Source organism: Mauremys reevesii, linkage group 4 (assembly GCF_016161935.1).
Source record: "Mauremys reevesii isolate NIE-2019 linkage group 4, ASM1616193v1, whole genome shotgun sequence".
NCBI lineage: Eukaryota > Metazoa > Chordata > Testudines > Geoemydidae > Mauremys > Mauremys reevesii.
In genome coordinates, this window is record NC_052626.1 from 107,144,406 (window position 1) to 107,160,068 (window position 15,663).

The window sequence follows — 15,663 nt, forward strand, 5'->3', positions numbered from 1 at the left end:
TCACAGCCCTGTACTTGGCCCTTTCGCTCACTGCAGGAGCTTCGTCTGATGGGGCGGATGGCAGCAGTCAGCTATCCCACGGCTGGACCATCTGACAGATCAGAAAGCCATTCTGTTAGATTGGGGAACAATGAGCTCTTTGGGATATTCTCAGTTGCTTTTTAGTACCAGTTTAGTTTCCCCACTCGTTAGCCACCACAGGCCTTTCTGAATTTTAACCCTCTCATCATTTTGGAATTCATACTAGCTCCCCCACTGCTGCCCCTCCTAAAGGAGGGCACCTGCGGCAGCAACTGTTATTGGCAAAAGCCATTTGCCTTTACTTAGCTTGATTCTGGATGTCCCACTCCAGCCTGCCCATTTCTCCTCCTCCATCATCCCAGAGGCCTGGCTCTGCCCATGCTGTCAAAGCCTGGCTCATGAAGCATCCCGGTGTTAAGGTGAACTGGTTGTAAATCGTAGATCATGATCACACTATACACACTATGATTAACATTAGATTTTTTTTTTCTTAAAAAAAAAACAAAAAAAACCCAACCAAGGCAGCTGGAGGAAGAAGTTAAACACACAGCTTTGTGGCATGCTCCACAATATAAAAGAATCCCAAGCATTCAGTTCAGCTGGCAGCAGCTCTGTTTGACTTTCTAGCATGGGTCTTCAAACCCAGCCCTGGTTACTTCCCTGCTCCTGGCCTCCCCCAGTGAAATGGGGCTCTCCTCTTCTTCCTTTGCCTTATGACTGTTTTCTCAATGACTGGTTGTTTCCTCTGGGAAGAGAGTTCTGTTCAGAGGAAGCGTTTGTGTGTATTTATAGCCCACAGCCCTGATCCTGCAGAGCCCTATGCAGTGGACACCAATCCTGTCTGCAAGGGGTCTCCAGGATCAGGCCCTGGGTCTGCAGGCTTGCATGTGTGTACACATACATAGGCAGGATAGTCTCTTGGAAGGAACATGAGTCCTGCATTCTGCTTCTCTTCCTCCTCATCTAGCTTTAGAACTGGTTATTCAGATACAGGGCAATGTCCCTTTTGGATATTGAGCAGTTCTCAGGAATAACGTGAGGGGGAGTCTGCTCTCAGATTTTCACACACACCACCTCCATTCTGCTTAGGCCTCCCCTTCTCAGGAGTTTAGGACAGAGATGACCAAAGGGGTTGTTTTACTTAGCTGTTCCTCAACTCCTCAGTCCATTCTTATGCATGGCAGCTCCTTCTCTCCCTCCCCTGGCGTGGCAGGCTGACAAACAAGCAATGGGACATGGGAATACTCCTGTAATAACCCTGAAGAGAAATGGACAGGGCATTAATGCCACCCAGTGAAACCCATCTTTCAGCTTCCTTCCGTGACCTCCAGTCTGACCACTTTGTGTCCTCAGGACTCTATTCCCTCTAACCTAATCCCAAATCACTGTGGCCACACTCAAAAGCCATTTCCCCAGCCTTCAGAGCTCCGAGTTCCATCAGCATCTCTTCCATGCAGGCTTTTTCTCCAGGGCGGGAGGCTGCATTGGTAGCTGACAGCTACCAGGGCATCACCAGAGTTCGAAGTGAATAGTTACTTTCCGTTGTGTAGTTCGGGGTTGGATGGCAAATTCCAGCAATCTCAGGGCACTTTTTGACCAAAGACTTTGCTTCCATGTTTTCCTCCCACACTTATCAGGCTTCAGCCCAGCATGCTTCTCAATAGTCACTTCTTCCACTTGCTAACGCAAAGGGCAAGTCTAGTACCTTAAAGCTACATCTAAGTACGTGCCTGACCTGCACTTGCTTCTTTGGAGACCCAGCCAATCTTCAAACAGAGCTCCAGCTACTGACACAATATCAACTGAATACTGAACAATATCAAATATACGGTATAGGAAAAAACAAAACTGAAATGCTTAATGGCATATTTATACATATTTATCAACAGTTGACAAAGAAGTGGCGAGTTACACATCCATTCTGTATGCTAACAATCCTGATGCACATATATGTAAACACACATGCTCAGCTGATGCATCACATTTTAGATATAGCCACATATCAGAGGAGGTGACCCTAAAAAATGTACAGTGGAGGAGGCACCATCTGTTCTTCTTTCCAATGCATGCAAAATGGACATTCAGGGCAATGTTACTTTAAGGCTGCTTCTACGGTTAAATTACTTCCTGCCCAACCCCCAATCAATCTAGGCTGTGTTGATACACCTCTTCCTTAGGTCACTTTTTTTTGTTTTTTTAGAGCCCTTATGTGTTTAAACAGGCAAGAAAGGGAAACAAGGAAAAAAATAAGCCTCTGGATTGATCAATTTGCCCACTTGTGGGAATCCCTCATTCAGGGTGTAGCAATGGCTGTGGTACCTAACACACAGTGGTGAAGGGGTGCGCAGAGCCTAGAAAGAACACAGGATCCCCCTCACCCCAAACCTGATTTGGAACACTCATACTTCTGAAAGTTACAAAAGAAACACTTCAGGGAAATAGAAACATCCCTTAAAGGGGCAGGGGGAGAAAGCAAGAGGAACCTCAAATCTTAACTGGGTTGAGAATAAAAACTTCCTGCTTCTGCTCAGCCAACAGCTGCAAGATGCTGGAGTCCCCAACTCAAGTACCCACAAGGGGTAGGGAAAAGTGAAATAGCTTTGTTTAAAATATATCTATCTATACATATAGAGCATCTTTTAGAGAGAGAGAGACACACACACACATTTTATTACGTAGGATTTGAGGCGCACACTATCCTCTTATGTACAGGGCAACAGCGATTCTGTTAGTCCAATAGAGTGACATACAGTTAAAGCCACACACATTTAGTTGGTAACATCTAGCTTGGATTTTAACCTACACAAAAAAACGTATGTTCAAACTGGTGCCTTCTTAAATCCTGAATTTCCCAGCTTGAGTGAGTTGGTTTCCAACTCTTAATGTACGTTTTAAATGAAAGGCTTTTAAAAAACAATGTTTAACAGGTTATGGAATTTTTGGCATAATTACAGCATATATGACAATATGCCATGAGCAAACAAAACTGTATCAACGAGAACTATGATGCAAAGACAAAATTGGTTTGAAATAACATGAAAAAAAATCACCCCCAAAGTCATCCTACATTTGTTTTGTGGAGGATTTTGAGTGTTCCGGTTCTCAGCGCTTACCTACCCTCCCCCTGTTAATATATCCTTTATACAGAAGTATCAGTTCAAATTAGGAACTAACAAAACCAGACTGGAAATCCAGCCCCTCCAGTCCCCATGTTACATGACTGGAAAGTAGTGTCCAGGAACATAAAGCAGACTTATTTTTCAGTCATTTGAAGAATTTGGGGGGAAAAACAGGGTAAGAATTCACTCCCAGGCTATGAACCTGTGAGACAGCTTCAGGCCAAAATGAATGGGTCCATTTGTTGTTTTGTTTTTAAATGAGTTACAAACCCCAGGGGAAAAAAAGCAAAAGTTAAAATTTAAAATTGTAACTATTAAACTCTCATGTTTATTTTGCAACATAAATGTGTCTGAGATGCAGCCCAGGGGGCTTGAAGGACTGTTCCAGCTTGAAGGACTGTGTCCCCCGCTTCTCATTTCTACCAGGCTTTGCGCACCAAGTCAAACTTTCCTCTGAGCAGCTAGGGAATGCCATGGAGTCAGGACCACGGGGAAAAGAGAGGAAGACAAAAAACCCTGCTTAAGTTTCCAGTTATAAACTTAAAACCAAGGCAAAGGTGTTCACTGTCCTCACAAGAGGCTGTAGCCTGCTGCTCTGTACCTCTGTGTTTCTGCACCATAAACATCATCACTGAAATAATGGGGAGGACAAAAAAAAAAGGGGGGTGTGTGTGTCAGAATCGCTGGTACAGTAGCTTTCCCTACCACACAAAACTGATGTGTAACTAACTCAGCCACAAGGTCATGGGAAAGTTTTACTTGTGTAAAAAAAAAAAAGTAGTTTAAAGTAACAATGCTAAGTACTGTATGGTAATATTGGAAGTATTTATATACATAGTTTTCTTTGTCTTTTGTTGAAATGTCTCCTGGTCACTTGGTGGCACTTGGGGTCCCTTTTGCACGGTCATCTCCAACCTTCCCCCCCCAACTCTCCACTTCTCAATACACGGTGCTATTCCTTATGCCACAGCACAGTATCATGCTCAGGATCATTTCGAAGATCTGTAAGGAGACAAAGCTACCAGTGAAATTCTTATTTGTAAGCCCTAATGACCTAAGACATCCCCATCCATTATCTTCTCCTGGCCAGAGCTTAAGGACACAGAGTTTGATTCCCTGGTCTGCTGTGCTAATCCAGGACTCCATCATCCTTCCTCCACTTCTGGCACAAGAGAAAGTGCGGGTCATGTCCTGGGCATAACATGCTATACCTATTCTCCACTGACTGTAACCCAGTTAGGCTCTCAGCTGCTCTAACTTCCTCCAGTGCTGGGTACAACAGGATCGGGGCATTGCAACTGGCTGTTTCCCGAGGTCACTCTACCTCCACTGTGTCTTAGCAGAGCCTGGACATTGTAAATCATGAGCTGGATTCTCAACAATGCAAGAACAGGACAATGGCCCATCTAGTCCTGGTATATTGCCTCTGAAACTAGCCAATGGATGCTTTGGAGGAAGGCGTAGAAATCTCATATGAACTAACTGAAGAAGTTCTGAAATGTAGGGGGAAATACAATTGCCTCCTCCAGCTGGGAGATCCACTTGCACCTTGAAGAACAGGACAGAGAGCTCTTGTAACTTCATCTCAACTAGAGTGGTTTTTAAAAATTTGTGTCTAATCCCCTTGTAAAATTTAAAATGCTGTACATCTCAGTAATATCCTGCAGCAGAGAGCACTACAGGTTAGTTGTATTTTGAGTAAAAACATTGCCTTAGGTTTCTAAAAGGGGCACCTGGCACAATTCATAACCACTGCTTGTTCTGCTATGGACCTCACGAGTTAGAACTCAGAGTAGAGCACCCAGCCTGGAGACAGTTCTTATGGTATTCAGTGTCTTGATTGCAGGACAGGGGGCAACCGAAGAGAGAGCACTGATGGGAATGAGAATTGGAATGGACAAGGAAAGGGGCGCTGTGCTCCTGGCTAGCTCTCTAGTCTACCTACACTGAGGTGGGAAGCGGAGTGCATCATGGGAAGGATGGAATTAAAATGGTTTTCAAAGGAAATGAGGTGGGGCAGCAGATAAAGTTATTTTGCCTTTACACTCCAGAGACTTGCCACTAAATATGGCTCTGGTTACAATTCTATGAGTCTGGCGGCTCCCATCCTACTCTCTAGTGAGTCTCCGTCTGGGTCATGGAGCCAATACTCACCTCGGCACAGGTGGGATCTGTCAGGATTGCGGTGCACTGGTACAGCTGGGGAGGCTGGGGAAGGGCTTTCTTGACAAACAGGCAGGAGAGGTCAGTTTTGTGGGGGGGACCCCAGTAGGAGTTTCAGATCAGTACAGCTACATGGAGTAACACAGCCCATGCCGTGTTAATGAGTCAGTGCTAGCCACATGCTTTCATGAGCACTAGATTTATAGTTTCACTTTAAAAATCCAGATGAAAGTCAGAGAGTTTAAACCACAAACCCTCATGTGCTGCACCAATATTCAAACTTACCATGATCACAGCCACCACGATGGCTGCAATACCAATCAGGTACAACTTCTCCGAGAACAGCTCATCAATTTTCTTATGACAATCCTGGGGCAGTTGACCCTAAGCAGAGGAGAATGCATGTCAGACAGCTTGGTCTCTCTCTCTCTAGCTGTGCACCAAGGCACACTTGTACAGGAAGAAGTGGAGTTCAATATTTCTACTATCCCTCCCCCTTCCCATGCAACTTCATGTGTAATTTCCTGGGCCCAATTAAATCAATGGTAAAAATCCAATTGATTTCAGTAGGAATGAAAATTTCACCCCACTGGTAGCTTCCAGCACCTTATTTCCTGCATTTTTGAGTAACAGCCAAGCTGGAGCCACCCCTAGCCACTAACCATAGCATGCAAAAGTAGCACCATGCCCTGGACTGACTTCCTGTGGAGGATTTGTTTGGTGCTGAATAGCCCATCCATTTCCAGTGGGGCTGTCAATGATAAGGAGATGAGTTTCTTATCCTTACTCCTTTGCTATCCCCACTTACTCTCCCCACCAGCCCCACACCTCTGCCAGCTAGCAGAGAGGACTGGCTCCTGAGTGGATATTAAGACAGAAGATGGGATGTTTAATTCTGATGCATTGCTTTCTTCCCCTTCTTGATGGGAGGGCGATGGGGAAGTCAACCCCAATTCAAGAATTGGGACTGAGCAACTGTTTCCCTACCAGGGCAAGGGTGAGTTTCCAGGGTGTGTCAAGATTGTAGTAGGGCTTCATGGACTTGCTCCCTCGCCCAACACTGTACGGTAGAAACAGCAGCCATTCCTACCTGGGTAATTGTTTCCAGAAAGGTTTTTTCCTTTGGACAGAGATCATTTTTGGTCAACGAGGCACTTATGGCCATCATGGTGTTTGCACCGCAGCAATCCAGCTATATGTGGAGAGAACACAGAGTTAGCAGGCTGCATTTCCAGGTCACAGCTATCAGCTTGGCTTGTATGGAGAGTAGTAAACCTCCAAATTCAAGTTCTGATTTCTATGTAGTGCAGCGGCTGGATAGGATAATCCTACCAGATGTGTATTCCTGGCCCCTGGAGATCCCAGAAGGTCTAGCTAGAGCCAGAGGAAATGCTGGACGAATTAATCTGAGCTGAGCTCCTCTTCCATTGGATTCTATTTAATGGAGGCATGGGATAGTTTCAGGGTAAACAAAAGGGCTTTTATTTAAACTCGGACCTGACTTAATGGGCTCCATGTTAGACAGAATACTATCACATGCATCATCCTATCTATCTCAGGTAGCTATACAACATGCCTAAGCATCCAGGGCAAAATATTAAGATCAGGATGTAATTTAGTCTCCAGTGGGCCCTGTTCTTGCCATCCCTTGGTTTAAATACTCAGACCTGGCATCTCCCTGTCACCATTCCTTCAGCTCCTCATTCCTGTTATCTGACAAGCCTTCTGAAAATAGGTGGTTTTTGCACCAAGCTCTGATAATAGCTAGGCATGAGCTAACTCGGATCTTCACAGCAAAGACCCTGTGCTGAGAAAGCCTTGATACCAGCTCCTGATCATGTTAATGCCTTTGCTACACTGAGTCCAAGGCACCAGCTGTTCAATCTCACTGCCTCGTCCTTCGCAGGAGGAGCAGTTTATGCACAGCAATGCTTATTCCTGACCACTTCTGTAGTCCTACAAACTGAAGGAGGGCTCATCATACATGGGTTGGTCAGATTACTCCAAGGTGCGTATCTCCTGGGGATACCTGGGGACCTTTTATTTGGAGGTAGTACCGCGACTGGGTAGATTATCTTATGCCCTATGGAGAGCCCCCCATAGATATCCCAGGCACCTTACCGTTTCATGGAAGGTCTTCACCACCGTTTTCGCATTAGTTGCATCAGAATCTGACAGGTCTTGTTGCAACGCTTGTTGCAATGCTTGGTCGTAGAACTGCTTCACGTCTTTGGCAACCTAAAGAAGGAGAGCAAGAAAATCCCTCTTAAAGCCACAGACAATAAATCTAAACAGATCCTTCCAACTGCTGTGCAAGGCAGCGACAAAGTGGTACAGATGCCAGGCAGCCCAGCTAATCGCACGTCACTGTCAGTGTCATTCCCAGATGAGTAAGAAGAGCTGGACTGTATTTGTGACAATTATGGCAATATCCTATAATATCCTGGATAAACCTTACTGAGCTAACAAACTTAATTCAAATACACTTGGAGTTCATTATATTAAAAATGTGGGGGATCGTATGGAACTTCTTTAGAATCATAGGACTGGAAGGGACCTCAAGAGTCCCCTACACTCATGGCAGGACTATCATCTAGACCAGGGGTTGGCAACCTTTCAGAAGTGTTGTGCCGAGTCTTCATTTATTCACTCTGATTTAAGGTTTCACATGCCAGTAATACATTTTAACATTTTTAGAAGTGTAGCAAGATACGCACGCAGCTGACTGTTATCATCATCAAAGAAGAGCAGCGCACCACACTGGTAGCTACTGACAAGAAGGTCTCTTTCTATAAGTCTAAAGTATATAACTAAGCTATTGTTGTATGTAAAGTAAATAAGGTTTTTTAAATGTTGAAGAAGCTTCATTTAAAATTAAATTAAAATGCAGAGCCCCCCCGGACCGGTGGCCAGGACCCGGGCAGCGTGAGTGCCACTGAAAATCAGCTCGCGTGCGGCACGCGTGCCATAGGTTGCCTACCCCTGATCTAGACCATCCCCAACAGGTGTTTGTCTAACCTGCTCTTAAACATCTCCAATGATGGGGATTCCACAACTTCCCTAGGCAATTTACTCCAGTGCTTCACCACTCTGACGGTTAGGAAGTTTTTTTTAATGTCCAACCAAAACCTCCCTAGTTGCAATTTAAGCCCACTGCTTCTCATCCTATCCTCAGAGGTTAAGAAAAAATAATTTTTCCTCTGTCTTCCTTGTAACAACCTTTTATGTACTTGAAAACTGTTATGTCCTCTCTGTCTTCTCTTTTCTAAACAAACCCAATTTTTTCAATCTTCCTTCATAGGTCATGTTTTCTAGACCTTTAACCATTTTTGTCACTCTTCTCTAGACTCTCTCCAATTTGTCCACATCCTTCCTGAAATGTGGCACCCAGAACTGGACACAATACTTCAGTTGAGTCCTAATCAGCACAGAGTAGAGTGGAAGAATTACTTCTAGCAGGAAGACAGGATTAATGCAATCTCTAGGAGATATTAGGAACTTCAAAGGACTTTCTAGGACAATATATGTAAAGTGGATTTCCTAGGAAATACTCGGGGGTGAGAGAAATGCAAATGACCCACTCTGAATCCATTCTTTTGAAGCTACCCCTTGAGTAGAGATACCTATTGTCTGAATACCTGCTCCTGAATACTCCAGTTCAAAGACCTCCAAACCATATAAAAGGATGGACACTTTCATGAGTGCTCTCATTCTGAGCAAAGAGTGTGATGAACTTGAAACCACAAAGCAGGGGAGGTGTTTTAAAGGATTAGTCCTGCCAGAGACCACCTTGGAGGGGGTGATCTCTGGTAAGCTTATTAGCATGCATGCAGATACTTCTATTGCTTTTAATATTTTTGCTGCAATGCTTTTACCTTAAGAATAAAATATGCTTGTTTAGAAGAACTGTGTGGTAGCTGAACTGTGGGCAGTTACACTTGGTCTCTGAAGAGAAAGCAAGCAGACTTATTTAGGCTGACTATGTTTTGTTTATAGAGGTAAGTGGTAGGGACCACTTCCCCTCAGCCTCACAGAGCTCAAAGTACTTCAAGCTACTGAATGCTTGAAGGGCAAAAAGTATAAGCATTCATTACACACTGCCTTTCAGCCAATGATAGCCAAGTATTCTACAAATGCTCTCTGTATACCAGAGGTGGATTACAGTTTTGTGGGTCCCTGGTCCAGAGCAATTGGGGGGCCCCTCCCCACTTCTTTCATCTGCAGTCCACGCCCTCCCCGCCCAGTGATCCTACCAGGAAGCGGGGTCGGGACATGGGGGCTTTCCCCGCTCCCCAGCAAAAACACTGGGCAGGCGGACTGGGTCGGGGCGTACCCATTTTTCCGGGGCCACCCCAGTTGGCTGGGGCCCTTGGGCATGCGCTCCGTTGGCCCAGTGGCTAATCCGCCACTGCTCTATACACAGACTGATGTTTTCAAAGCTGCCTAAGGGTTATGGACATTATAGCTAATAGGCACTGGGTGCCCAAATTTGCTATGGCGCTTTGAAAAACTTCCACCGTATTGTATAAATCACCCATTTGCCCACTAAAATGCAGCCATCTCTGAGGAAGAACGTGGCAGCAGTCAAAAGCACAAAGCAATGCTATGCAGTGCCAGAGGTACATGGGGAAGCTTGCACAGCTGTTGCCTGCACTGTACATTAACAGAAGACCTCAGGATCCAGAGAGGTTAGCCTGGCGCCTTTCACAAGTGCCAAAACTCACTTTAAACAAAATATCCCCCCTTGCAAGAAAAGCAGTTTTTCCTGAACAGGAAGAGCAGAGGGAAAAGGTTAGACAGCAGAAACAAGAGGGGACAGAGTTCTTAAACTAAATCTGCAGCAGCCCAGCCCTCTCAGTGCTGAAAGGGGTGGCCAAATCACAGAAACCCCAGATTTGATTTTATTAGTTGCCCTTTTGCCCCCTCCCTTCTGCCCAATGTATTAGATTTGAGTGTGACATCATCAGGCCAAGTCATTCACTAGTAGAGTCAGGGGAAAATTAACGTCCCCCCTCCCTCCATGGCAATCTAAGCCAAATCAGAAATCAAGGAGTGCCTCTGATGTCATAATGAAGTAGGCGTGGGATGCCAGTTTTATTACCAGATCTTCCCCAGGGTGATGTCATTAAGGGCTGTAAGATGAGACAAAATGCAGCAATTCCATTTATTCAGCACCGTCTGGACTTGACTAGTGGTCAAATGCTGCTAATAACATTTCCTCTCGCTGAACATGGTTCAGTGCTCCAATGCCACTGGCACCCGTTAATGCAAGTGAGCTTTAGTCAGAGCCATTCAGCAGAGAGGTTTACAGAGAGTAGCCTCTCCTTTGATCAGAACACCCCCACCAGCCCCAGCTCCCCCCATGTTAGTTAGGAGGTGCATCAGACGGGTGGATGGGAGGAAGGGGAGGAGGGGAGAAACAGACTGTCAGCATTATTAGTCAAGATCCCCAGCCACTACACCCCTGAGCGCAGGGAAAGCAGACACAAAAAGTGTGATCGAGCAAGAACCTGAATTATCCCCATTCATATTCAAATACTAAATTACATCACAATTTGCAGACACCGCTGCTCTCATCAGGTTGGCAAATCCTTGTCCTCTTTTAGGGTTTTATACTGCCGCCCATCCCCTTGGTATCGGAGCATCTTCCACATAAAAATCAATAGCAAATTCCTAACTGGATTTTATTCTTTTTGTCACCTCTTGGCCTCTCACCAACAATACCCAGACAAAGTAACATTTACATAGCCCACAACCATCCTGAAAGGGTTCATATCCTTAGCCACAGAGTTTTTTTCTAATGAAGTAATGCTTCTCTCCTATGAATCACTGGTTGAATCTTTCCATCCACAGCCGCGTGAGTGAGGTCTCAAATGGATCTGAAATGGAACTGACAACCACCTGCTTGTGTAGTTTAATTAAATTTCTTAATAAAGCAATTGATTTTCCAACTCTCACCCCAACCCCACCCAATGCTGACTGTTTCTCCAAGCACAGTAAATCCCTTCTCTTCTTGAACCCACCGATGGTGAAGTGACCAGAATATTAATGTACAATTCCCGCCTCACTGCAGGATTGCCAAAGTTCTCATGCAGAGGCAGTCGATCCTTGGAGCATGCATGCATGTTATACCAGTTTCTGAGGAGTGCTGTGCCAGAAGAAAGGTGGGGGCAGGTCCGGACTCAAAAGGTGCAGCCAACCCAATCCAACCACCCCTCTTTAGGGAACACTGGTCCCTGATGAGACATCTTCCCTCCAGCATATCTCAATCCAGAAGACAGGGCATATTGCAGTGCAGGGCTGAAGACAGGGAGGAATCAACATGGAGACCCAGGTGACATTATGTAGAGAAGTGACTTGGTGCCTGGTAGGTGGGTATCAGCACAAGGCAGCTGCTGTGTATGTCTGCAAGGAGGGGCGGGGGAAGAGAGCAGAAAGGGAAGTGGTACTTCTGTGGGGAGGCGAAAGGAGGGAGTTTACTCAGGTCACGTGCATTTGACAAAGTGGGTATTCATCCAAAAGATCTTATGCTCCAATATGTCTGTTAGTCTATAAGGTGCCACAGGACTCTGTCGGTTTTTACAGATCCAGACTAACACGACTACCCCTCTGGTACTCAGGTCATGTCCTTCATTTCAGGCTCCTCAGAACACATATACTCATCCTGAGGCTCCAAAGGTTGAATACTGAGATTTCAGGTTGAAAAGTCCACATAGGCTTGGCAGGGAGTAGGTCCATCATTCCCACCTCACGCGTGAGTGACCAGTACACAGTGTCTGGCCTGTATACGGTCTCTGCATCTTGTGCATGCATGGAATCTAAGGCAGTAGCAATCTGCTCCTGGCATGATGAAAATTCACAGCATGTACACTGCACTTTCGAGGAACAGGAATTTGCAAGAGATCCCTTCTTACAATGTAACCTGGTCCCTGAGCAAGAGTACCCAGTGGGGTTTGGTGCTGTGAGAGTCCAGAGATTCCCTTCGTGCTATGCGGCCAGGTTTGCTCTATTTCCCTCCCCTCTCCCCCACGCATGTATCTATGCACACCCACATTACACTCCAGAACTCTATGCAAGGGTCCACTAGTGTTATTTGTATTGCAGTAGCACCTAGAGAACCAAGCTGAGATTAGGGCCCCATTCTTCTAGGCACTGTACATTGGGGTGGGGGGAGTGAGGCACAGAAAGGTTGAGTGACTTACCCCCCAAGGGGGGAGGGATAGCTCAGTGGTTTGAGCATTGGCCTGATAAACCCAGGTTGTGAGTTCAATCCTTGAGGGGGCCGCTTAGGGATCTGGGGCAAAATCAGTACTTGGTCCTGCTAGTCATAGAATCTCAGGGTTGGAAGGGACCTCAGGAGGTCATCTAGTCCAACCCCCTGCTCAAAGCAGGTGAAGGCAGCAGGCAGGACTAAATGACTTTTTGGGGTCCCTTCCAGTTCTATGAAATAGGTATATCTTTCTCTCTCTCTCTCCCTCTCTCTCTATATATATGGACACACACACAGAGTGAATCTGTGGTAGAACCAGGAACTGAACCAACATCCCCTGAGTCTCAGTCTGATGCCTCAAGCACAAGACCATCTTTCCACCAGCTGGGACAGAACCATAGCAGACTCTTGCACAACCGTATGATCGCACAGGAACAAAGGTTTCAGGGATATTTTTCTTACCAGGTCTTTATTGACGAATCCCCAGATTCCAGCTGCCACTTCACAAGCAAACAGGATCACCAGGCAAGTGAAGAACTGTGAAGACAGATTAGGAGAGGGACATTAAGAGGCTTGACTACAGGGCAGAGAAAGGGGCTTTGGAGAGGGCAGCTCACAGTTCCACTGGATGAAGAATAGGGCAGAATTGTCCCACCAGGGAAAAAATATGGTTCAACTGATGGGGATAGCAACATGGCTTCAATGGCTCAAGGAATCTGTGGCAAAAACATTCTACATGCATGGTACTGAGAGAGACCCTTGAGCAATTCCACTCTGGGAACAATTCAGGCTAGTCTGGGTTGGGGAGAGATTATCACAGACCTGTCTGTCAATCAGAACAAGAGAAAAGGGGGGCTCTATGGAAAAAAGGATCTTCCTGGGCTTACAGGGCACGCTGTGCGAGCTTCCTGCTTTGACACAAGCCATTCTAGCTTTGCCAGTGTGGGGATAACAGCATGTACCAGCCGCTGAGGAGCAGAAGTGCGTCAGGCTGTGATTTATGGAGGGTTCTCTTGGCAGCTGCAGCCCTGCAAAGCTACTGCAGTTTTTTGCATAAATATGAACACACATGGTTCTCACAGCCTCACCCTATTAGCACTTAACCCGAATACTCCACTCCTGCCAAGCCAGAATCTCCCTCTACAAGATTAATAGATTCCAATGCCAGAAGGGACCCACTGTGATCATCTAGTCTGACCTGCACAACACAGCCCGTAGAACTTCCCCAAAATAATTCCTAGAACACGTCTTTTAGAGAGACGTCGAGCCTTGATTTAAAAATTGCCCATGGTGGAGAATCCACCCTGACCCTTGGTAAATGTATGCCTTATTTCCAGTCTGAATTTCGTCTCACTTCAAGTTCCAGCCATTGAATCATGGTGTACCTTTCTGTATCTGACTGAAGAGCCCATTATCAAAGATTTGTTTCCCATGCAGGTATTTAGAGACGGTAATCAAGTCCCCTTTAACCTGCTCTTTGTTAAGATAAATAGTGATAGGCTCCAGGAGCTCAATCTATAAGGCAGGTTTTCTAATCATTCTTGTGGCTCTTCTCTGAACTCTCTCCAATTTAGCAACACCCTTCTTCAACTGTTGACAACAGAACTGGACACAATATTCCAGCAGCGGTTGCACCAGTGCCAAACACAGACATAAAAACTCAAGATTCCTCTGTTTATGCATCCAAAGATAGTATTAACCCTTTTGAGCATAACGTCTCCCTGGGAACTCCTGTTCCACCACCGCGAGGGACAGAACTTTGGGTTCCCAGGAGGACTTGAGGGTTAATTTTCTATTCTGGCTTTGGGAGACTAATGAAAGAAGAAAGAGAAGCTAAATCACACTGGTCCAAGTTAAGTGTTCCTACTCCATTCCTGTGGGGATAGCATAGGGTGGAGAGTCCTCTGAGCATTTCCCACAGCCAGTCCTGCTACACCATTCCCTAGACCAACTCTTTTCTGGGAAAGGCTGATGTCCTAGTTGTCTGGCAGCCAACTTCTTGAAAGCTGAAAGGGAAGAGGTGGATGTGCAGATGAAAGAAGACATCATAAAAGGGAGCACCATATTATTGGCAATTGGGATTTCTTTCCAAGTTTCACTCACTCACACACATGCGCAATGATCCTAGGCAGTCAGGAAAAAGGAGTTTTTAAACTGTACTTGTAACAAAATTATTCGGTTTTTGTGGCTTCTGATCTGGAAGGTCAGAGCCTAGACTCCAACATATAAAACGAAAGGGATTACATGAAGTAGAAGTGGCGCTCTTTACCAGAGAAAACTTTAGGCATTTGTAGCCAGTGACTGCGGTTTCAATTGTAACTTAATCCAAACAGTTAGGGCAAGGCTGCTGTAATTCCCAGACTGGACACTAGGTTTCACTCTTGCAGTTGGTATCCTCTGGTGAGAAAAAGGTGTTTATTTACATGTCTTTGGAAAGCTGCACTTTTAATCATTTTTGCAAGTCAGTTATGAAACTCTTCCTATATAAAGGTAATGTTCTGAGACACCCCCTCCAGATTCCTGACCTGGCACTTGGTACTTCCACAGGAGCTTCCTTCCACACAGAACCCAGGCCAGATTTCACACAGAGCCTAGTGCAAGCAGGAGCAGGATTTAAACTCCTCATACTGAAAACATGAGCAAAAAAGCTCCATTCAGGCACATGCTATCAAGGCTCAGTGCCTTGACTTAAAGTTCTCCCCAGTAACATGGAATTCACACAGTCTATTCCTTATCCTTCTCCACAACCGAGATCCTTACTACATTTTCCCTTATAGCAAAAGCCACATTGCTAGGGTCCAGCTAGAAAGCTTGCCCTTCCATTAACAGGAGCCCCTGAAATCTTTTGAAGGTCACATGACTGCAAAACAAGGAGTGCTTTATTTCTTGCCGTCCAAGAAGCTATCCAGCATCTCTAGAAGCAAAGCTCACAATGCATATGGTGTGCGCATTTAGTACCAACACCTTCTCTGTGTTATTCTCTTCTTGAATCTCCATTCAAATAGTCATTTCCTTATATATCTTCCTATGCTCCCTAAAGTTACATCCGCGGAGATGGAAGCAGCACAGAACCTTCAAGGTGTGCTAGGGGGAGGAAACCTTCCTCCTACCAGCCACATAGTGAGAATAGCATCTGTGGCATTAGAACAT

The 15,663-nt window shown here is 45.5% G+C and overlaps 1 protein-coding gene across 1 annotated transcript in view; it reads right to left on the reverse strand.

Moving 5' to 3' along the window:
* Window positions 1-323: 323 nt before the first annotated feature.
* Window positions 324-15,663, reverse strand: part of CD81 (CD81 molecule) — a 71,411-nt gene continuing 56,071 nt past the window's right edge. Inside the window, exons 4-8 of the mRNA XM_039536304.1 lie at window positions 12,976-13,050; window positions 7,425-7,541; window positions 6,394-6,495; window positions 5,589-5,687; window positions 324-4,142 (exon numbers count right to left, since the gene is read on the reverse strand). Coding sequence (XP_039392238.1) covers window positions 4,080-4,142; window positions 5,589-5,687; window positions 6,394-6,495; window positions 7,425-7,541; window positions 12,976-13,050 — 456 coding nt within the window. The 3' untranslated portion in view covers window positions 324-4,079. The remainder of the gene's footprint in view (window positions 4,143-5,588; window positions 5,688-6,393; window positions 6,496-7,424; window positions 7,542-12,975; window positions 13,051-15,663) is intronic.